Source organism: Magallana gigas, chromosome 8 (assembly GCF_963853765.1).
Source record: "Magallana gigas chromosome 8, xbMagGiga1.1, whole genome shotgun sequence".
NCBI lineage: Eukaryota > Metazoa > Mollusca > Bivalvia > Ostreida > Ostreidae > Magallana > Magallana gigas.
Genome location: NC_088860.1, coordinates 6762609 through 6783283, shown reverse-complemented (window position 1 = coordinate 6783283; position 20675 = coordinate 6762609). Strand labels below are relative to the sequence as shown.

Here is a 20675-nt window from a genome sequence, read left to right as displayed (position 1 = left end):
CTCAAGAGAAAGCTGTGTTGGAAACAATTTCAATGATTTTTATTTCTGTGGAATAATGCTGTCCATATTAGATTATCATTTACAATTACATGTAATATCAACTAATGACTAGGGTTTCTTCCAAAATACCTGTAATAACACAGTAGTACCGGTACAAATTTAGATTTTTTTGTGGAGAACCACATATCAGCAAATTGTAAAACTATTAAAGAAAATGGAAATTAAGTAATTCTGGTCCTCATTTTCAAACAGCAAAATCTGAACATCAACTCGACAAACAATTGGTTTTAATAGTTTATGTTTCAAAAATACAGAGCCATTATTGTAAGTTTGTACAATTCATAGCCATCATGCTTGTATGGAACAACATTCTAACATCTCAAGCATGGTATTAGAAAATTGCACAAAACAATTTATCACAGTACATGAATGAATATTGATAATCTAACATAATATTTGTCAAAACGAGTTTCAATGTAAAATATTGATGAAATTATTAATCTTATTATATATAAAACATGCTTCTAATATAACAAGAAACAAAGTTTTTTTGATGCAACCTCCAAGGAAAAAAATTTCATTACACGTAGTAATAGTATTTATAAATATGAAAAAACAAACCAAACATTTTGCTTCCTATAAAAATAACAACAAATTCTACATAGCACTGATAATATTAACAAATCATTTTAATGTGTTCAAGAGATGATGATTTACACATTTTTATAAATTACCCTTATATCATTAAAATTGTTATAATAAAAAAAAATCTAGTGAAATAAATTTATTGGCTTCTAAAGACCGATAATTTGGGGCATTTCCATGACCATTTTAACTCTACAGATGCAAGGCCCATTAACAAAACACACCACTCTAGATAAATCGCCCTTTAATTTTGTGTATAAAGAAAATTGAATCGTAAACTTTTTTTGACTAAAATTCAATTAAACACTGTGCACAAGTAACAATTTGAAAGTTCTTTATAAACCAGGTATAAACATTTTCTCCTATACATACATATAAAGCGAGGAAGACAAAACGTGAGCAAACTTAAAAATTGAATTTTGAAAGAGGAGGAATGTGTATTTGGACAACAGGACAAACAGGTATACAACTATACATAACAAACATGAAATTACAAAGATGGTAAACTTCTTTGATGTATATTGGTAGAAATAGGTTTCATTTAATATTTTAAAACAAAACCAGATTTACAGTAAATAAAGCACAGCACTTCATTCATCACATTTCAAAATGAAAATCTCAAATTTCTCTGAAAAATTAATAAATCAGCAATTCAATGACATCATTTTTGTTAATTTTCTGAGTTTAATAGTAAATAAGAACAGACATATTTATTATTGAACTGTCTTCCTTGTTTATTTATCAATAATACATCCGTATACTCAATTAGTATAACACCAAAATGCATTTCCACATTGACATTTGTGGATTTGGAAGGGGATGGAGGTCATTGGGCCAAGGAACCCCCTTCAAAAATTCAGTCTTATTAAATGCAAATACATTGTAATAAGTTACTCCCCCCCCCCCCAAAAAAACCCTTGGAAACCCTGACCCATGCAAACAAAAACATCACTGATACCCTCCCTTTAACACAGAATTGGTATGAGTAAAATATAAGCTGTATAACATAAATATCTAATGAAATATTTACACAATCAGAGTCCTCTTAGAGTTTCATTCTTGGATAAAATATATAGAAAAAAGCAATGCCCAGCAACCTTTATACTTCGATTACTCTGTAGAACTGTTTATGCCTGAGCATTATTCAAGATCCTCATCACATTAATGTTTGATACCATCTCCTTATCACAGAGATTCTTCCACTGGAACATATCTCACACAACCCGGCCCAACACACAATGTCTACACAATATGATTGGAGGCCTTGTTCTCCTCCGATTGTCTCACCGTCACCACTTCCACATCCACCTCTGCTTGGTTCTGTGTAGCCCTGTCCACAGGGTGAGGGGCAGCGTCTACGTGGACGTCCGTGAAAGCTGTGTTGTGAATACCGGTAATTCCTCCTCTTGCCTGGTCAGCCTCAGCCTCCTCCTCTTCCTCCTCTGATGAGGTGTTCATGGTGATGTCTGCCTCAATGGTGTCCACCTCATCCTCAGATGAATCAGAATCACTGGACTGTGACTGTCGACGGATCTGTACTCTTTGGACCTCGGTTCTGACGGCCTCGGGCAATCCTAACAAGATATTATAAATTATTGTCAGACAATAACCAATTTTTATCATAATATCAATCTACAAATTTCACTTGTTTAAAGTCTCAAATGAATTTAAATCCCATTTTAAAATTGTGAAGAAAAGATTTATTTTACCAGAATTGTCAAAAGTAGATCTCCGAGTTCGGTTATTGTTTCCAGCCAGGAGTGGAGTGCGTTCACTGGTGCCGGGTCCTTCTTCATCTGAAGACTCTGAGTCCGAGTCTGGATTAGCCCCGGGGATCACCTTCCTCTTACACACAGGGCATGTCTTCTTCCTCTTGGTCAGCCATGGATCAATGCATTTACAGTGGTAAGCTGAAATCATTTTCAGTAAATAGATACCATTCCTTTGAACCAGTATGTACTTATATATCAAGAAATCCAAGGATTTCTCAAATATAAATATTTTTCATATATTGCATTTTGTCCCAATAATTATGTTTATTTGTTCCAATAAATGAAATGCAAACAAATACACAGTTGTAGTTACCATGGGCACAAGGGAGCACTCTCAATTTTTCTCCATTCTCATAGTCTTCCAGACATATAGCACAGGTCTCATAATTGTCTCCTTCAAATCACAAAACAAGCGGTTAGCATACATGTACCTAGTCACTGCATCCTTACAGTCAGTTTTGCTTTAACGAATCTTAGTCTAATTATTTTTACCCTAGATATTTTGATGAAATTTCTTTTCTCTAATTTAACTTCTATATCAATTACTTTAAGAATCTTAAAATAATTTAATTTACAATGTTACTGTATTACATGTATTATGTTAAAATTAGTTTTGGTAAGCCAAAATATACTGCAAGATGTCAAATTAGGGGGGCAAAAATCAACTTCGATATAACCCCCTGGACCAAACCAGGAGGTAAACACTTCTTTAAAATTTCACAATTTTGAGACTTTTTACAACATTTCTCATATATTTGACAGAAAATGAAATTTCTAGGGCAGAAATACAAAAAATGTGAAAATTCAAAGCCTTTTCACAACAAATCACATAGGGTCCCATAGTAAAAAATATTAACTTTCAAGATGATCCCCTTGAAAATTTAAATAGTAAATAAATTTTTTTAATCTTAAACTGCATGAAAATAAAACAATGCGCAAAGCCATTTGCACTTGAATTGTACTCCGCCTCATTAATAGTAATACACAATCACTATGGCAGAAAGGCTGTCAAAATTAGTTACACAGTTAGCAGGTATCAAAAAGACAAGGGACTCAAGATAACATGGTAGTACTGTTTCCATATTTGTGCTTTTTGTGTTTTTAGAATTCAATTACGACTGCAATCCCAATTTTCAATTTTTACATAAAAAAAAAATGTTCAAGTTCTTTTAATAGATCAACTAAAACCAGTGCACTGATTTATCTCCCAATAAAGTCGATGAAATGTAAAAACATCAAGTAATTTGGGATTCTCACCTTTCTTGAACTTTTTTATGGGAATCTTTTTCAAATGTTTTGACGAAAGCCGAGACTTTCTTTTCTTTTGACAATCTCGTATCCACTTAAATAACTGCAACAGAAATTTTGAAAAAGAAATGAACGTGTATGAGTGCTTTATAAAACACTTAAGGTATTGTATCTGTATTTCAATGATTTGTGTAATACCAGGAATAAAAATCAAATGGTTGTTAATTTCATGCAAAATGGTTATCGACAGCTTTTTAAACAAACTATAATTTAGGAATGCAAATTATAAACATGGATCTTATATGTTTGAATGTATGTATGTCAAATAATTCATTTTTAAGTTAACTCAAGAAGTGGTGGCTGAGGTTCCATAAAAACACAATAAACTCACCATAAATAGAAGCATCAGCACAAAACAAGTGCCCACTACAACCGCAAAAGGCCAGATCAGGTAAGGCTTATCAATAAATGTATCCCTGCCGATTTTGATATAAAACCTGGGGGTATAAAGACAAAACATCTCTGCTTCATTATTTCTAAAACATATTTTATAGCTTTACTTTTACAAATTTTCAAATCTTTGATATGGCATACATTTTGTTGTATATCAAACTAATTTTAACTGACTGAAAAGTAAACATTTAATCAAACATTTTACTTTCTTTAAGGTATAAAGAAATTAAAAATGAAAAGTTTTAATACATGTTTGTCATACAATTGTCATTTCTTTCAGAAGTCAAAAGAAGTAATTTCTGAACTACATCTATAAACATGAATATTTTCTTTATATTGAAGTCTTGAGAAATGACAGACTTCTGTTATATACGCACATACATGTGATCTTTGGAATGACAATGAAATCATTTATTATAATTTATATTTTAACTCATTATGACTTTAAATTCTGTGCTGAATTGATGGCTGACTTACGTCCTATTGACATCAAACTGGAAGTTCTTCTTCATGATGCTCCCCGCAGTAAATCCAACAAACACCGAGGGTATGCCCACATCTCTAGAGCCTGAAGAAAATAACAATGACTGAAGTCCATACTTCAAACAATGGTTATCTCAAATTTTACAATTGGTTATAAAGTAAAACAATGTCAGAAGAAGGTGGAGTAAAGTTTGTCAAGAAAATCTTCAATCTATGGTGTCTATTACCTCCCCCCATCTTGATGATTTCATCCTTTCCATCCTCGTTATACACTATCACTGCTCCATAGCCTAGCATCTGAGCACTGTAGACCTAAAAACACATAGAGTACCTCATTGCTCTTATTTACATTACAAATTACTGATTATTACAGATTTTGTAACTGGTTATCATTGTTCAAACCAAGTATTGCCATTTCTAGTAAAAATGTTCGGTACTGTAATCTCAACAAGATTGTTGATTATAAATATCTATATCCTTTAAAAAAAATGCACCACTTGAGATTCAATTCATTATTCAAAATACTGTAGACCAACTTTTATGAGTGTGCAAGAAAATTTCATTTAAGTTTGTGAGATCCTCTTCCTTGTGAACACTTCTCACCACAACCCAGTTCTCTGATGTCTTGTGTATTTTATGTTGAAAAATTAGTCACTTAGTATGAACAATTTTTTATTTATGAATTTCTAAACAAAGTTGTCACAAATAAAAGTTGGTATACAGTTATCATCAATCATAACATCCTTGCAACTAATATCTAAGATAAATAACAATTTTCTGCAATATACAGCTCACATTCCTTGATAAGGTTTTGAATAATAGCTACCATCTCATCAAACTTGCATCCATTTCTTTGCATCAATGCTATCCATGTCAACTGATCTGAAATATTGACATCTGGAATTTTGGGATGATACAGGGTGCATTTTTTGGTTTGAATATCTTGCTCCACAGCCAACACATAGCCCTGTAAAAAGATGACAGTTATTTCTGGGTACAGCACATATGAGAGAAATTTGAGCAAAATTCATAAATCTTCTAGCACTGTTTTCAAAGGAAATGAGTTTATGATGCACATTATATGGAGATACACATGAAACTAAAATCATTACATAGATTCCATTGTCTGGAATGTCAGGTCCGAAACTTGCTAGTTCATCTTGAAAGGAATTGATTGTGTCATTGGTTAGGGTTCTCATCTGGAAAACAGAACAACAACTTTACTAAAATGAGTGTCACTAAATACACCCACAATTCTACATACTATATTTTTCAGGGCATAGACCGGTATTATTTTTCTCCGATGCGCGAGCCCCGGCTTATCCCCCGTGATCGGATTGTCGTAGGGTTAAAGTTAAAATTAAACAGTAAAATATAAAATACTGTTTTTATCCATTGTACTGTTGTAGCAGTTTATTATGAGGATTGTTTTTTTTTATCCATTTGTTGTCCTGTTGATAATTTTTGTAATGACATTGTGAGTAATAAAATGTATGAGGTATTTCTTTACAACGCCAATCAAAAGAATTTTTGTATGAACCCAGGAAACTATTATTGCGTAGTAAAAAAGAAAATGAAACTGGGTAGAATGTAATATGACAGAAATTTTGTGAATTTTTTCATGTCTGCATTCATCATGTTCATGGGAATCACTGGTCTTGGGTGTAGAATAAATCAACTGCTTTGTGTTTTTCAATTAATTTTCTGTTGGATGAAATAACGGTATTCTGGTCTCGTTTGTATATACAAAAGTATGAAACCCATGACTAAAACACAGCCTGAGGGCATGTAGTGTACACCGTTACACTTCATTGCATTAACTGTGTTTTTAACATTACAACTTCTCTGCATAACGGCACGTCTCTATTTAATTAATTAATGGAAAAGAACACAAATGAAATATTTTCTGTGTGGTATTTCGTTTTCTCATTCATAGCGATTACGGGGGATAACTCTATTTGAATACGAAACCACGTGTTGAGCTAATGGACGCCATACCCCGTATTTACAAATAGCTTTCAAAGTATAACTTGATTAAATGAAATTTAGCAATAAGGTATTAATAAAATATAAAAGGATTGGTAAATTTATACTTAGTTCTATCAGACAGAACCACAGAGGTTGGTGTTGCAATTAAATTTACACTATGTAAAATTATGATACGTAACGATATACCGACGAATACGGAATAGACCAATCAGCCACAAAACACAGATATATTTTTTAAAATTGCTTAAAATATATATGTTAAGCAAATCTAATAACTTTAATTACTCTTTTAACTTTCTACATTGATATTCTGAAAGTATATACTTAATACGATGACTTTCTTAAAAAGCTAGTGACCATACTTTCACTATAGTAATCATCAATTGAAATTCGGCTTATCCCCCAATTCGGGTAGTCTAAGGATTTTTCCTGAATTTTGTCTGAATATGAGCAATTCCGCCTATGCCCCACATCAACATATGCCCCGAAAAACATGGTAAACATGAGGGTTCTTTAAATTATTACACATCTTCTATATGTACATAGTCCTTGCAAAAATGTAGTGGTTTTAGATTATCTTATGTACTCAATACACATGGTTCCTGTTAAAGATGTGATTTCTAAAATTATCTTATCACTTCAAAATAGACTGGTCTTGATAACAAGAAGGTTTCTAAAATTATCTTACCACTTCAATATCACAGGAAACTGTTGAGGCATGAAAAAGACAAATAAGGTTGATCACTGCAAACACATACAGCCCTGTCACATGCTGGGGGATGGGGCAGTCTACTGGCATTGTCCTGTAAGATACCTCATGATTAACATTTACTGAAACAGTTTACTTACATCTCTCCGTACAATACTATAAGATTAACACAGTATAATATTGGAACGCAAGATATTCAGACATGCTTCAACACCATTTTGATTCGACTATGTCTATAAACAGTTAATTTCTTATGATCTGACAATGCATCTCTTATGCAACTTGGACACTTGTAATAACATAGATGATAAATTAATTCACATGCAGTCTGTATGAAATTGAAACTACAGTACCTCTGTACCCTGGAAGCCTTGAAACATATAACAGTGCTTTATTTCAACTTTTCTGTTCCATATCCATATCAATATATCATTTGGGATCGTTTAATGACGAAAGAATGGCTGTCAAGTGCGTTAAGTTCAAACAAAAGTTCAATGATATTGTGTAACAAAAATAAACAATAACAAACTGATACCACTAACCACTGCCAGTCTGACAAGTCATGAAGTTTATCACTTTACTTTCTATCCTTTGTTAAAGTTAAATAGAAAAATTACCTGAATTAAAAAAACCCTCCGTAATGAAGTTTTGATCCGCTATTTACATAATAATTTATGCCAAATGACTGACTTGGACTTGGAAAACATGGCTGCCCTTCTTGTTTTTCTCCTGACAAATTTATTTCCGGTGATTGTCGGTGGGAAATATTAATTCCGGATTCTCTCTCTCTCTCTCTCTCTCTCTCTCTCTCTCTCTCTCTCTCTCTCTCTCTCTCTCTCTCTCTCTCATATAGGCTATATATATAAATCTATTTGTTATTTTCCTTACATGTTAACAAATGAATTATTTGAATAGGTTATAACAGAACTGACGTAAATTCGTAAATTATAATAACAAGAACAGAGAGAACATGCAGTTATGCAACTAATATAATTATATAACCTTCTGTAATAGCCTATGCCACAACTTGAGAACAAAATAAGAATCACTAAAAGCAAAAAAAATAAAATTAGACAATCGCTTTATCAAATCCATTCATGTACATGATAGCGACAGTCTTTGACATATACATAAAATATGTATAAATGTAATATATTTCTCTTCTTAAAAAATTAGTCTTCAGTTGCATCTTGCAAAGAATGATGGTTGTAAAACATACACAAATTATAGCCCTTTAGCGCAAGCAATACATGTTCTATAAATTAGTACAGTGCAGATTGGTTCGCAACGGCTACGGGTACCTTCCTGGAACGTACGAGAGTCTCCTGATTCGCAATCTGATTGAAATCAAACCTTCACAAACTCCTTTATTTTGATTGGCACGCAGAAATCAAAATACCGGTAAACGGAGCTTGTAGAGGTTCTATTTAAATCAGATTGTCTCATTCGAAAAATCTCGACAAGTAAAAAACTACTAAAAATACTAAAACAAATCAATATAGCAAAAAAAAACAAAACAAAAACAAAGCAAAACAAACAAACAAAAACCCCGCAAATTCGCATCCAAAAAGGGGAAGGTCATCAAAATTCAGTTTTCTAAACTAGTCTGTAACTTAAAGAAAAATGTTGCTGAGAGAAAAAAAAGTGTGTGTTGGTGTTGGGAGGGGGTGGGTGGGACAGCCCCTCTCCCCGGTCCTTCTGATGCTACGTTCCTGCCTTTGACATGCACCAGACCATTGCAACAGATGCAGTTTGACGAAAAGGGATGCCATTGAATAAAGAGAGAAAATGGGGAGAATTGGGGAGGGGGGGGGGTAGGTATGAACGCGGCAGTGGGGAAGGGAAGAGAAATTATAAACAATTAACAGTTATGCATTGTGTGTGTATGTTTTTTTTTTAATACTAATATGTGCACAAAAATGTAAGCTGAATGATGTTTGAAAGTAATCATACTGTTCAATATGTTTTCGTAAAATGTATAAATTCACATAGAAAAATTATCGAAAATACTCCACTAACCACCCCACCCCCTTTGGAAAATTTACTGGATCCGTGCATGCCCTTCAACCCCATGTATAGACATAGATCCAACGTCTTTCATTGGGGGTGCGCGGGTCGGTTCTGTCCTCAAGCACCTGTAGAACTACATCTTCGCTAGCCAAGTGTCCGATTCGTTTTTCTCATCTGAGAAAAACGAATCGGACACTTGGCTAGCGAAGATGGTATAACCGTAGAATGGATTTTTTTTCTTACTAAATCAGTAATAGTTTATAGCTATGAAATGATATCTCAAAATTGTAGGTAGATCATATGGTTAATTTGTTGACCATCCAGTCTTCTTTAACTATCTTTTGGATTATGCAAGCCGAAAAATCTTATTTTGTACTGTGAACATCAAATCTCAGGAATAGAACTCTGAAGGTTGGAAAAATATCTAAATTGATGCCAAAAAAGCTAGAGAAATTCTGAATTTAACGTTAGTCTTTTCTAAATCAGTCAAGTGGTTACTTCTTTCTTTTTTTTTTTTTTTAAATGTTGGTTTTCAATGCAATATATAGTGAAAAGAAAAAAACCTGACATACTTTTGGCACTTGAGTGCATTATTTGTGCAGAATATATATGTTATATTTACATTTGGAAAGGGGGGGTTAAATTTTAGTGGCGTCATAGTCACGTGATACTTTATTTATAACCAAGTAACATCCGGGCCTCTCTTTCACTCTCTCATTACCTTCAGCAGGAAAAATGGCGTCCTCCGCTAGTACAGGTGTAGAGACTGCTGCTACAGTTTCCCCTTCCAATCCATCTCTCAGACAACGAGTTAATGATTTTTGTACCTTTTTGTACAATTCAGAAGAAGGATCTGTGCTCGGAAGAACTGGAAAGAGCTGGGGTAAGTTTTGAATACTGTTCGCTCCAAGACATGTATCTTGTCCTCTGCATTCGTTTTGGCGTTCTCCTGATTGAACCGGTAAAGTTTAAACGGTCTTTAGCGATAATTAGAATGGTACATATTCTGATATTTACATTATATAAGGTTTATTCTGAATGGTAGTGATTTTTTCTATTACACGGATGGGATATTTTGAGAAATACACGGTGCAACTTCGAATGACCTTTGCAGATTGTCCTTTCGGTGTGGGGCCACATAGGGGGTACACACAAAGGAAGGCACGCTAACCTATATTTACGGATTAATCTTTATGAAGTTATGACTATTGGATATTTACTTTTATTGTTGTGATAAATTCAAAACTTAAACTTATACAAAGGTTTAAAGCTCTGACATGCATGTTAAAGTACATAATACACTGTAGGTTAACCACTACTCTTCTCCGTATGTATACTATTTCGCAATCAATTCAGACATACTATGTTTACAAAAGATGTAATATTGTGAAATGTTAAGTTTGCTTATTTTCCAATGTTTTCATACTGATACTCCATGACCTTCAAAACATTGTTCAGAACTTGTTTGAGCTGGGTCACTGTATGTTAATATATCTATATGTTATGCACTATAGTTGTTTCATGTCAGGTTTGAAAATGATATGTATCAGGATAAAAATATTTTCGTTTCTTGAATTTATTATTACACAATTTACACTTCTGTTGATTTTCTTATTTCATATAATTAAAACATAAATTTTCTTCTTTTTCACATTTTCACAAATCATTAAATCATTTACTTTAACTTTAAAAGACTTAGCAAAAAGGTGTCTCAAATATTTTTTTTTTTCAAATAAAATATCTAAATGAAAGGTTATGAGTCCAGAAAAAGTTGGCATGCTGTAAAGCCGTGTCATTTTATGGCTCTAGGAGTACTATAGCCTCAAGCTATTCACCAAGATGTCTGTATTATTTTATGCATACATTATAGGTCACCTTCACTTTCAACTGTCATTGCGTACGTACGCTGATAGTGTGAAACAAGTGAGGGCTATTTTAATCTCCAGAGGAAATGTCCTCGTTTTAAAACTAAAATTTATGACACCAAATAAAAATGTCAAACAACAATCATCTGTAAGGCCATCAAAAATAATCAACTTGATTTTTGTCAAAAAGATTTAAAATTATTAGGAAAAACTCAACTTTAATTTTTTTTATTAGATTTGGAGGGGGGGGGGTGAAAAAAAAAGTCTAGAGGAAGACAAGAATGGATGGTTTTTGTCTTCACTCAAGTTAAGCCAACTATGTGTTGTAATAAATCTCCTTGTGATATGAAATTTAAACAGTGGCCAGCCAGACAATCATTTGTCCACCTCACTGCCCAGAGCTGTGTTTGTGTAAACTGTTATGTAATCTTGCATTACATTGCTTAACATATTATATTTTGGTCTAGGTTTTCTTTACAGCTATAGATAAATGACAAAGGCCACCTAATTCTGTGTGGAATTTGACATACTAACTTGTGTACATACCACAGTGACTGTGGAATTAAATGGACAGAAATTGGTTCACATTTTGTTAATGGCCACGATCAAGTTAATGAATCTAGTTTTATTCATCACATAATTTAAACAATGCTTGAATGTCAGACTAGTGCATTATACAGGGCTGTGTCTTCATATCAAATTTCTGTGCGTACAGAGGCAGTGAAGCATAACATATTTGATTTAATAAGACAATCCGCCATTGTATTTAACTTGTAATAGTTAATGGGCAGAAGCAACCATAAATGTTTTATATGACCTCTAACAAACAAAATACAATGCATTTATATTGTACAACCACAGTCTGTCTGGCAAAATATGTAGACCCAAAATACTTAATGACAGAAAAATATTTATCTATTTCAATTGATTAAATAAAGGTAATTATTTAAACTTGTGAAATGATAGATTTTTAAGTTTACTTTCCTTCATGTATTTTTAGCCCAGATTGGTATCTTCTATCTGATCTACTACTCATGCCTTTCCGCTTTCTTCGCTGGGATGATGGCCATCTTCTACCAGACCTTGGACTGGAACTACCCCAGACTTCAGGGACCTGATACTCTTCTCAAACAAAACCCAGGTGAGGCATTTACTTCATTTTAGATTTTTGTATGGCTGAATATGCATCCTTAGCATTTATATCATTTGACATTTAGGGATATCAACAACAGCTACCCCTGAAAGTAATATAAATTGATCATAGGCTTTAATGGCCTACACAATTAGTCATTATAGAATGTATGCAGAAATAACCTGCATTTACCATTTGTATGTGAGATTGAAACTATTGCACTCTCTCTGTTTACAGGTATTGGATTCCGTCCCATTCCTGATGTGCAGTCTACTTTAGTCAGATTTGTTAAGGCTGATGCCTCCACATACTCTCCATACACTGACCACATCCAGGCTTTCCTTGAATGTAAGTATAAGGATCTTATGCCAGTAACATGGACCATAACAAAATAGATCACAAATTATGTCTTTACATTAGGTGCCCCTATTTTACTACATAGAGTTATCACAGGAACATGAATAAGCGATTGTTTCAAAACTGCCAGTTTGGCATGTCTTGACTACTATCACACTATTTATTTGCTCTAAAAAAGAAATTGTAAAATTAGAATTAAGTTTGATAACACTAGGGGTTCTGTTGAGTATGGCTTTGAGTGTACTCATGTTACTTTGTTTAACTTTCAGACTACGAGAACCAGAACCTGAACCCCCAGGACGGAGGTACCGTGGCCGACTGTGACTCAGTGACCGGGCGCCGCCCAGAGAAGGACTGGGACAAGCCCTGCCGATTCGATCTGACCGCCAACCTGGGAGCTGATTGTGTCAAACAACAGACCTTTGGCTTTGACGATGGAATGCCATGTATTTTGCTGAAGCTCAACAAGGTATAATCTAATTCAGAAAGATAAAATAGTTCATGCAAAGAATGATCTTGTGTGATACTTAGATTATTGGAGCTATGAGATATTTGACTTAAAGGACTTTCCTATTTATGTATTATAGCTTTAAAAAAATGCAACTGACAATGTTTTATTTTATTGTCGGAAAATGTTTGATTCATGGATTATTTATGCACATCCTTCCTTTGTTCTTTCTAAGAAAAAGGTTAAAATAAAGGTTAATTTTGATATCATGTTACTAAGAATAGAATGTGATAGGTTTTTTCATTTTAGATACCCTTAGCTGCAATTTTGTAGCTGCTGGTATTTCTATTGTTGTAGCTGTTGATTGTTCGAGTTTTACATTAGCCATATTTTTTATTCTGATAGATCTTTGACTGGCAACCCGAGTCCTTCACCAATGACACAGTACCCTCGGAGGTAGCTGATCTGTGGGAGCCTTACCATGTCACCGTCAAGTGTGAGGGAGAGGTCAGTATAACACACAGACATACAGTCCATTTATTGATTCATTTCTCCCATATAGCAGTTGCATGTCTTTATTAGCCTTCAAATTTTATAACGTGAAAATATTTTACTTGTGTTTTACAGAACCCCGCTGACAAGGACAACATCGGACCCATTGAGTACTACCCACAGGGAGGATTCCACTTCAAATATTTCCCATTCCGTAACCAGCAAGCTTACCGCTCCCCATTGGTGATGGCCAGATTCATCAGGCCCCACCCAGGTGTTCTCGTCATGGTTCAATGCAAAGCTTACGCCAGGAACATCCGGCACAACCAGCTGGAGAAAGCCGGAATGGTCCACTTTGAATTGATGGTGGATTAACCGAATGAACTCTTTTTAGTCTACTTTTTATAATTTTCACTACAAACGTTGCAAGGGTGGCTTTTCACAAACACATTAGAATATCTTTATAAAAGGACCCTTTACCTGAAGGTAAATGAGAGACAGTGAGACAAATGATAGAAGGCCACAAGGAAAAATAAGTTTGTATTTCTTTTTTTACCAAATTTTTAAAGTGGTTGCTGCTATTCAACCAATAAATGTATAACTGAGACTTTCAAATTTTTCTAGTTTTAAAATTGTGTTTGATTTTATTTTGTAAATTATGGGGGCATTTTTGTGAGAAAAAAATATGGTTCTTTGATAAGTGATGCTAATTTTTTTTATATTGGCTATTTAAATAGCTACCCTAAATATGCCAGATATGAAAATCTTTAGTGATCTTTGATATGTTGATATACATTTGTTACATTCCTTAAAAGGACACTTATCTATTATCGGGTATATAGCCAGAATAAGCATTGTATATATATATTTCTTTTTATGTGTACATATTGGTTAAATTTCAGAAATTGGGATATCAGTGGTTGCTTTGAAAGATACAATTGTACAACTTGATGATGTAGGATTGCAATGTAAAATGGAGATTATTTGTTATTGATATGCTCTAAATCAGATTGGAAATCTCAGTTCATTGGTATTCATGAATTGCCATCACATCACATCTTTTGCATTATAGAACTTAGTTTTAACCATTTGTGTACATATTTTTTTTTTTTGCCTTTTTATGTTGGAATGCAAGGATTTTTTTTCTACAGTGAGAAAAGTTGAACGTGTGCAATTTACAGTTTCAAATATTTTTTTGTTAATATAGTTTATATGCAAAACACTAGTAGTATGTTAGATTTAGGGATTATTTGAGGGTGAGTAACACTCTAATTTTGCCAGCTATAGATTCTAATGATAACATACATGTATAACTTGGTGTACCATCTTGACCCGTCACATGTTTTCCGTCCCAGAACTAGAGGCTTGTTTTGGTACCGTTAGCATTTTGACAGGGTATGTCAAATGATAAAATAAGGCCATCACAAATAATGTGGAACAAACCAACAATTAAATTTAAGATCAATTATTGTAGGACTCGGGAAATGTAAAGCTTAAAAATGACGAATAAATAAAGGATCTGAAATTTGTTGTGCCATGTTTATTTACTTGTGTTTGTGTTGAGACGTCAAAAAAAAAAATGAAAAGAGTTGTCTTTCTTGATGTTTCTCTAAAACTGCATTGGTGGATCAATATTTAGACTTTGGGAAAGAAATTCCTCTTTCTTTGCCTTGGAGATATCATGAGTTGAAATGTGTCAGGTATATTTTGACAATGTGACCATTCAATTTAATTTATTTGGCATTATAATGGATCCTGAACTGATGTCGGCCCATTCTCTCTCTCTCTCTCTCTCTCTCTCTCATTTTTTGCTACCGTAAATTGGTTATCATTTCTTGGCAAGGGGGGGGGGGGTAATTTTGACACATTTTAATAATATGTTGATATCATATAGATGGTTCTGAATAAACTGCAGACGACACGTAGAACGCGAAGACAATTCTACATTGTCATTAAGGATGACAACTTAATTAAATGGTCCTTTTCATGCCATGAGGCAACAGGGGTGAAAAATTGACATATTGTTGTCTGCAAGAAAATGTTCCATAACAGGATATCTATGTGCAACAGTTTTCCCGGACACTTGTAACACAATCCAAGATCTGTTTACGAACCTCAATTTTGCATGATTTTACTTGTCTATAATCGAGTGCTTGTTATATTAAAAAATATACACCACCACCCCTCTTATAAAGTGATAAAAACCTGGGCAGTGTAACTTGTGTCCGAATACTTACCGTTGGACACTAATTTTGGGGGGTAACATTTACATATCTGTTCGGCACTCTCATTCCTACACACTTATATATGAACAACACGTGAAGAAGATGAGACTGAAATTCAAAATGCTAAGAAAATCAGGCCAAATAGGTGATTTCATGAAATTTTTTACTCAATATTGAGACTATTTTGATATATGTTTGTTTTTGTTTCAACTTTTATATTTAGAATTTGACGAGGGTACGAGATAAATACTTTTATAAAGACTTTCTAAGTTTCGTACATATCAAAGACGGACAATTTTACTTATCTTAAATCTAAAAAGATTGATTAGAAATACACACATTATAATAAATATCTGGACGGTATTAACATATACGTTTGTGATATTTGAAAGTCAGTACATTCTCACCGTATATAACATACACAATGCGAAAGATATACTTTTTGCATTCACGTGATTAGAAGTATTATAGAATTATGCGAAGTTAAGAGATTTAAAAAAAAGACAGAGAGAGAACAAAAAATAATCGTTTCTAATCTAACATTAGACAATCTAAAAAAAAAACCACTTTGTTTTTATTATAAACTAAAGTTTACGGCAATAAGTCAGTTTAATTAATTATTTAAGAGTGATAGTTTAGGAAAATCTCTCCTAGTATCTGTATTGTGTTTGCATAAAACATTATGAAATAAAAAATGATCATTTGTAAATCCAGTTTTTAAATACGATATCGATTTGGATAGGAATTTATATCAGTTTGTAGTAGAACGATACCGTTAGCACGATGCCATTTGAGCCTACATACCTTCCTTTTAGTTTTTTAATATGTATTCATAGTTGTCTTTTGTGTATAATATCAAATTTTCGCAAAATAGAAACAAAGATTGAATTAATTTAATGTTACCCTTAAATTAATGAAACTAAGCAGTCGTTAAAGCGGAACTTAGGCCTATCTTATTAAAATAACCTCATATTCATTTGCATATTAAACCGAGCCCAAACGGAAATCTACTACCCTCCCTATCGAACATTGTCAAATTGAAAAAAAAGTCTCGCAGCAGACGCGAATAATGATTTATCAATCAGCTCGCACAAGTCAGATGTGAGGGATCTCTCAGGAGGAATAGCATCGAACGCGACCCCTAGTGGCAAGTGTGGCGAATAAAGATGGCGGCCAGTTTGAGTCTGACAGAAGGGCCACACAAAAATGGGAAACGTGTGGAAATTGCGGTCGCTGAGGAATCTTCTGAGAGTGAGACGGAACCAGAACCGGCAAAGAGATTTCACCGACGCATTTCTACCAACAGAGAAATTAAATCTTCCGTAAGTTAGATTTTAGAAGTCGGCGTCTGTCGATGTACGAGGTTGACAGATGCTGGTGACATGGTTTGGTCGTGACATGTTATGCAGCATGGCGATGAATGTTGTGATATCTTTTGTTGTATTTTGCTTATAAACGTTAATTACTTTTGGAGACCCATCTGAGTTAGATTTCTGTCAATAGTAGTACTTGTAATGTAGTACTTGAAAATAGAATCCGTCATATGATATAGTGTGGATATAGTTTTCTTGGTTACATGCATATAGATACAGTAAATGTGCCACTGCAATCCATCTCAGTAGGCCTATGCTATTACTAAAGTCAAGGTTTTGACTTTTGATTGTCAATAGATATCAAAGCTAAAGGAAAATTTTAATGAATTCAACCGAAAAATGTGTAATATGTTACAACTCAGAATTTAATTCCTTCGAATTCATTGAGAAAATAATTGTATTGTAGGAAATTGAAAATACATGTTTTACCCTTAAAGATGACAAGGTACTGACTTGTGTGTAAACCTCAAATCAACGATGTTCTGCATAGTTAACTGATTTGAAAAAAATATTGTCAATAAATTTATAGTATTTTAAAGGCAAACATAATCTCCTCAACTTTGTCATTTGTATAGATCATGGCAATTAAATTCATTTTTACCTCATTGCATGTAGTATCATTTTCATATGTACAGTATGTATTGATCAATAATCTGCAGTATATATCGATCCCTTCAATTTTTATTTTGTTCAGTTTCTGCAATTTTTTATGTTATGTTTATTTATAGTTCTATTATGCATGTTTATTTTGTTGCCCTGCATGTTTTCTTTCAGGTTCTTGATGCTGAAATAATGGTATGTAAATGAAACTTCTTCACCCTATAGTATAAATGCTTGTGTATGAATGGGCTTTGCTAGTACTAACAACATTTACTACTATTAAATGTTTGTGAATTCTTTTATGGTAGGGTGTTACTTTAAGGAACAAAATAAATTTCAGATTGTGGAAGTGTTTGTCAAATAAATATACTTTTAAATTACCATTATATGACCAGATGAAGCCATGATAAATATTTTCTCATTTGTTCAAGTGCTTTTAGAGCTATTTATGAATACAATTGTAATTGAGGAAATTTTATGTTTGCACTTGAAAAAATTTATGTTTAGTGCATCGATAAGTATCTGAAATGAAATATTAAAAGTATTATTTTTGATCAAGATCAGTATCTGAAATTATTGCATATAAATGGCAATTGTTTTCAACTGAAAATGAATGTAAATGAGAACTGATGCACAACAGTGCAAGCTTAGTCATCTCATTTAATTCATACAGAATAAGAAAGGGTCCCAATAATAAATATCCAACAAATATCCAAAAGTATAGGTTGCCCAAGAATCTCTTACATATTTATCCTACACGCATTATACATAGTATCATGTCCTTGAATTGGCAATACTTATGTATAATCATTGATAAAGCATCGTCGGTATGAATTGGCAATACTTATGTATAATCATTGATAAAGCATTGTCGGTATGAACTAAATGCTGTTCGTGACTTTATATATTTGATGAAGTCCCATGAATAGCATTGCTGGAGAAAATTAGTCCAATTAACATGACTATCATTTGTCTGTAGCAGCAGGGATTCTATATGATGATCAGCCTACTCGGATTTGATAGTCTTCATTTTTACCCGCACAAATGGCTACAATTTTGCAATCGTTTGTTTTCTTCCCAGTTGTAGTATGAGGGCTTATGAAATTTTTATAGTTTGCCTCTCACTGTGTATAAATATGTGTATTTCCAATGTCTCCATCCCTTTGTGTGTTCTAAAGCATCAGGAATCAATAAATATCATGATTATACACATGGATTCATCAGACACTGGCGGTGCCCTTTTGGATCTGTCATAGGTAGAACATCAAATGCAGGTCTAGGGAATAGATACAAGTTAAGTCAGTACTAACTGGCATAGTACTTGAAAGAAGTGGGAGTGGAAGCAGTAACAACATAGTGCTACACATTTTATGCATCTCTAATTAAGTAAAGATTATGAGTTAATGAAGACATTTAAATTGTTATGAATGGTATCAAAATTGCTTATTTTATGTCCCTTTGCTTGTCTTTGCCCATCCCAGAATTTTAATCAAGCTTTTGAAAAATGAAAAAAAAATCTCCTTTATTGCTATTTCAGTATACTTGTACTGTATGAGACCCTTTGGAACATATTATGATATTTGCTTCCTGGTATGTAGAAAAAGTACATGGCACTGATAGTGCACTGACATAATAATGTGGGTAACTATTGAACAAGCCATTGAAAGGGGAAAAAGCATGACACAACAAAGGGTGGGGTTACAGGTAGGCATATTTGATATTATATTGGTTGGTGAGATTTGGTGTTTTTGTATTGATTTTGGATGCCTAGGATGACTGGGAGAAGCTACATGTATCTGTTATTGTGCTGTACTGTGAGTGATCTGTGACAAAAAATCAATTGTTAATAGCTGCAAGTGACTTGAGCTGCTCATTAGAGAGTTTTCACCACACCAATGTATACCTACGTGTTAATATACACAGCAAACACAGTCATCGTTATTGAGAAGTTCTTCTCATAAACTGATCTAGGGATGCTAGTGAAATATAGATTAGACTAAATTTAGAATCTTTCTCATAATAACATTTTAACACTTTATCTGGATATTTTTTTATTTTTTCAGGCATGTACAAAAGAAGGCCATTTAATGAAACAGACTAATTTTCAGGTACTTTTTGATTACAAAGATTTTGTTTACATGTATATATTGATCAAAGCTCAATCTCAATATTTAAAGTTTTTAATATTTGTTTAATTATCCACACATACAAAAAAACAAACATAAGTGTCACAATTTTTCGATGTGTTAGATCTTTTTTTCTTGATTCTGTATTTAAAAAAAAAAATTAGTTAGATCATATTACTGTGACATGTTTCTGCATTTTCAGAGATGGAAAAGAAGATATTTTAAACTTAAAGGAAGAAAACTTTATTATGCAAAAGATACAAAGGTAATTAAGACTGATGAGTTTGAGAAAGCATGGAAACAGTAAATTACTGAACACATTAAAAGGAATGCTTTGCAAATAGATACACAGTCAAAGTCAAGGCAGAAATAATTTTTTTGAATTAAAAAAATCCTTTAAAAAAAACTTAAACGCCACCAACCTTTTTATCATACCTAGATGTAAGTCCAAGTTATATTTTCAAGTTTTTTTTTATGTCTTTGAAAACCATTTTAGTTTACTTTCCTGTTTACAGAACAACTTTTTTCTTTATGCATGACTTTGAAATCACTTTCTGGTAACTAAAAAGACATCCTTGCACATAACACAAATACATTACATGTATATATGTAGAAAAACATACCTTACCCCCCCCCCCCCCCACCCCCCCCCCCCCCTCCCAGGATTGATGAAAGATATTGAAAACATACATAGATTTATTGCATTTAAAATTTGGCTGTCTCTTCCTCTCCAACTGGTTAATGTTTC

At 33.2% G+C, this 20675-nt stretch overlaps 3 protein-coding genes across 10 annotated transcripts in view; 2 read left to right on the top strand and 1 right to left on the bottom strand.

Moving 5' to 3' along the window:
• Window positions 1-1744: 1744 nt before the first annotated feature.
• Window positions 1745-8047, bottom strand: LOC105333475 (E3 ubiquitin-protein ligase RNF13). The gene is made up of 11 exons (XM_011436471.4): window positions 7917-8047; window positions 7279-7393; window positions 5714-5800; window positions 5428-5568; window positions 4829-4913; window positions 4596-4686; window positions 4057-4162; window positions 3675-3768; window positions 2731-2811; window positions 2355-2555; window positions 1745-2219 (listed from the first exon to the last, which is right to left on the bottom strand). The coding sequence occupies exons 2-11, from the start codon at window positions 7387-7389 to the stop codon at window positions 1888-1890; spliced, it is 1329 nt and encodes a 442-aa protein (XP_011434773.3). The 5' UTR covers window positions 7390-7393; window positions 7917-8047; the 3' UTR covers window positions 1745-1887.
• Window positions 8048-10013: 1966 nt separating this feature from the next.
• On the top strand, window positions 10014-14270 carry LOC105333474 (probable sodium/potassium-transporting ATPase subunit beta-3). Its single transcript, XM_011436470.4, has 6 exons — window positions 10014-10192; window positions 12175-12315; window positions 12544-12654; window positions 12933-13132; window positions 13517-13618; window positions 13739-14270. The coding sequence occupies exons 1-6, from the start codon at window positions 10045-10047 to the stop codon at window positions 13976-13978; spliced, it is 942 nt and encodes a 313-aa protein (XP_011434772.3). The 5' UTR covers window positions 10014-10044; the 3' UTR covers window positions 13979-14270.
• Window positions 14271-16905: 2635 nt separating this feature from the next.
• Window positions 16906-20675, top strand: part of LOC105324494 (diacylglycerol kinase delta) — a 38634-nt gene continuing 34864 nt past the window's right edge. For 3 of the 8 annotated variants that reach the window (XM_066070371.1, XM_066070366.1, XM_066070364.1), the window contains exons 1-4: window positions 16906-17150; window positions 17976-17996; window positions 19865-19909; window positions 20130-20192. In XM_066070371.1, coding sequence (XP_065926443.1) covers window positions 16995-17150; window positions 17976-17996; window positions 19865-19909; window positions 20130-20192 — 285 coding nt within the window. In that variant the 5' untranslated portion in view covers window positions 16906-16994. Of the gene's footprint in view, window positions 17151-17975; window positions 17997-19421; window positions 19506-19864; window positions 19910-20129; window positions 20193-20675 lie in introns of those variants that run through there. The other 5 variants (XM_066070369.1, XM_066070367.1, XM_066070365.1 and 2 more) reach the window with 4 other exon arrangements.

Excerpts from the sequence above, each read along its gene's own strand:
- LOC105333474 (XM_011436470.4), top strand. The coding sequence starts at position 10,045 with ATGGCGTCCTCCGCTAGTACAGGTGTAGAGACTGCTGCTACAGTTTCC. Across the intron at positions 10,193-12,174 it reads AAGAACTGGAAAGAGCTGGG|CCCAGATTGGTATCTTCTAT; the intron begins GTAAGTTTTGAA and ends ATGTATTTTTAG. Across the intron at positions 12,316-12,543 it reads TCTTCTCAAACAAAACCCAG|GTATTGGATTCCGTCCCATT; the intron begins GTGAGGCATTTA and ends CTCTGTTTACAG.
- LOC105333475 (XM_011436471.4), bottom strand. The coding sequence starts at position 7,389 with ATGCCAGTAGACTGCCCCATCCCCCAGCATGTGACAGGGCTGTATGTG. Across the intron at positions 5,801-7,278 it reads TTTCCTGTGATATTGAAGTG|ATGAGAACCCTAACCAATGA; the intron begins GTAAGATAATTT and ends TCTGTTTTCCAG. Across the intron at positions 2,556-2,730 it reads AGTGCTCCCTTGTGCCCATG|CTTACCACTGTAAATGCATT; the intron begins GTAACTACAACT and ends AAATGATTTCAG.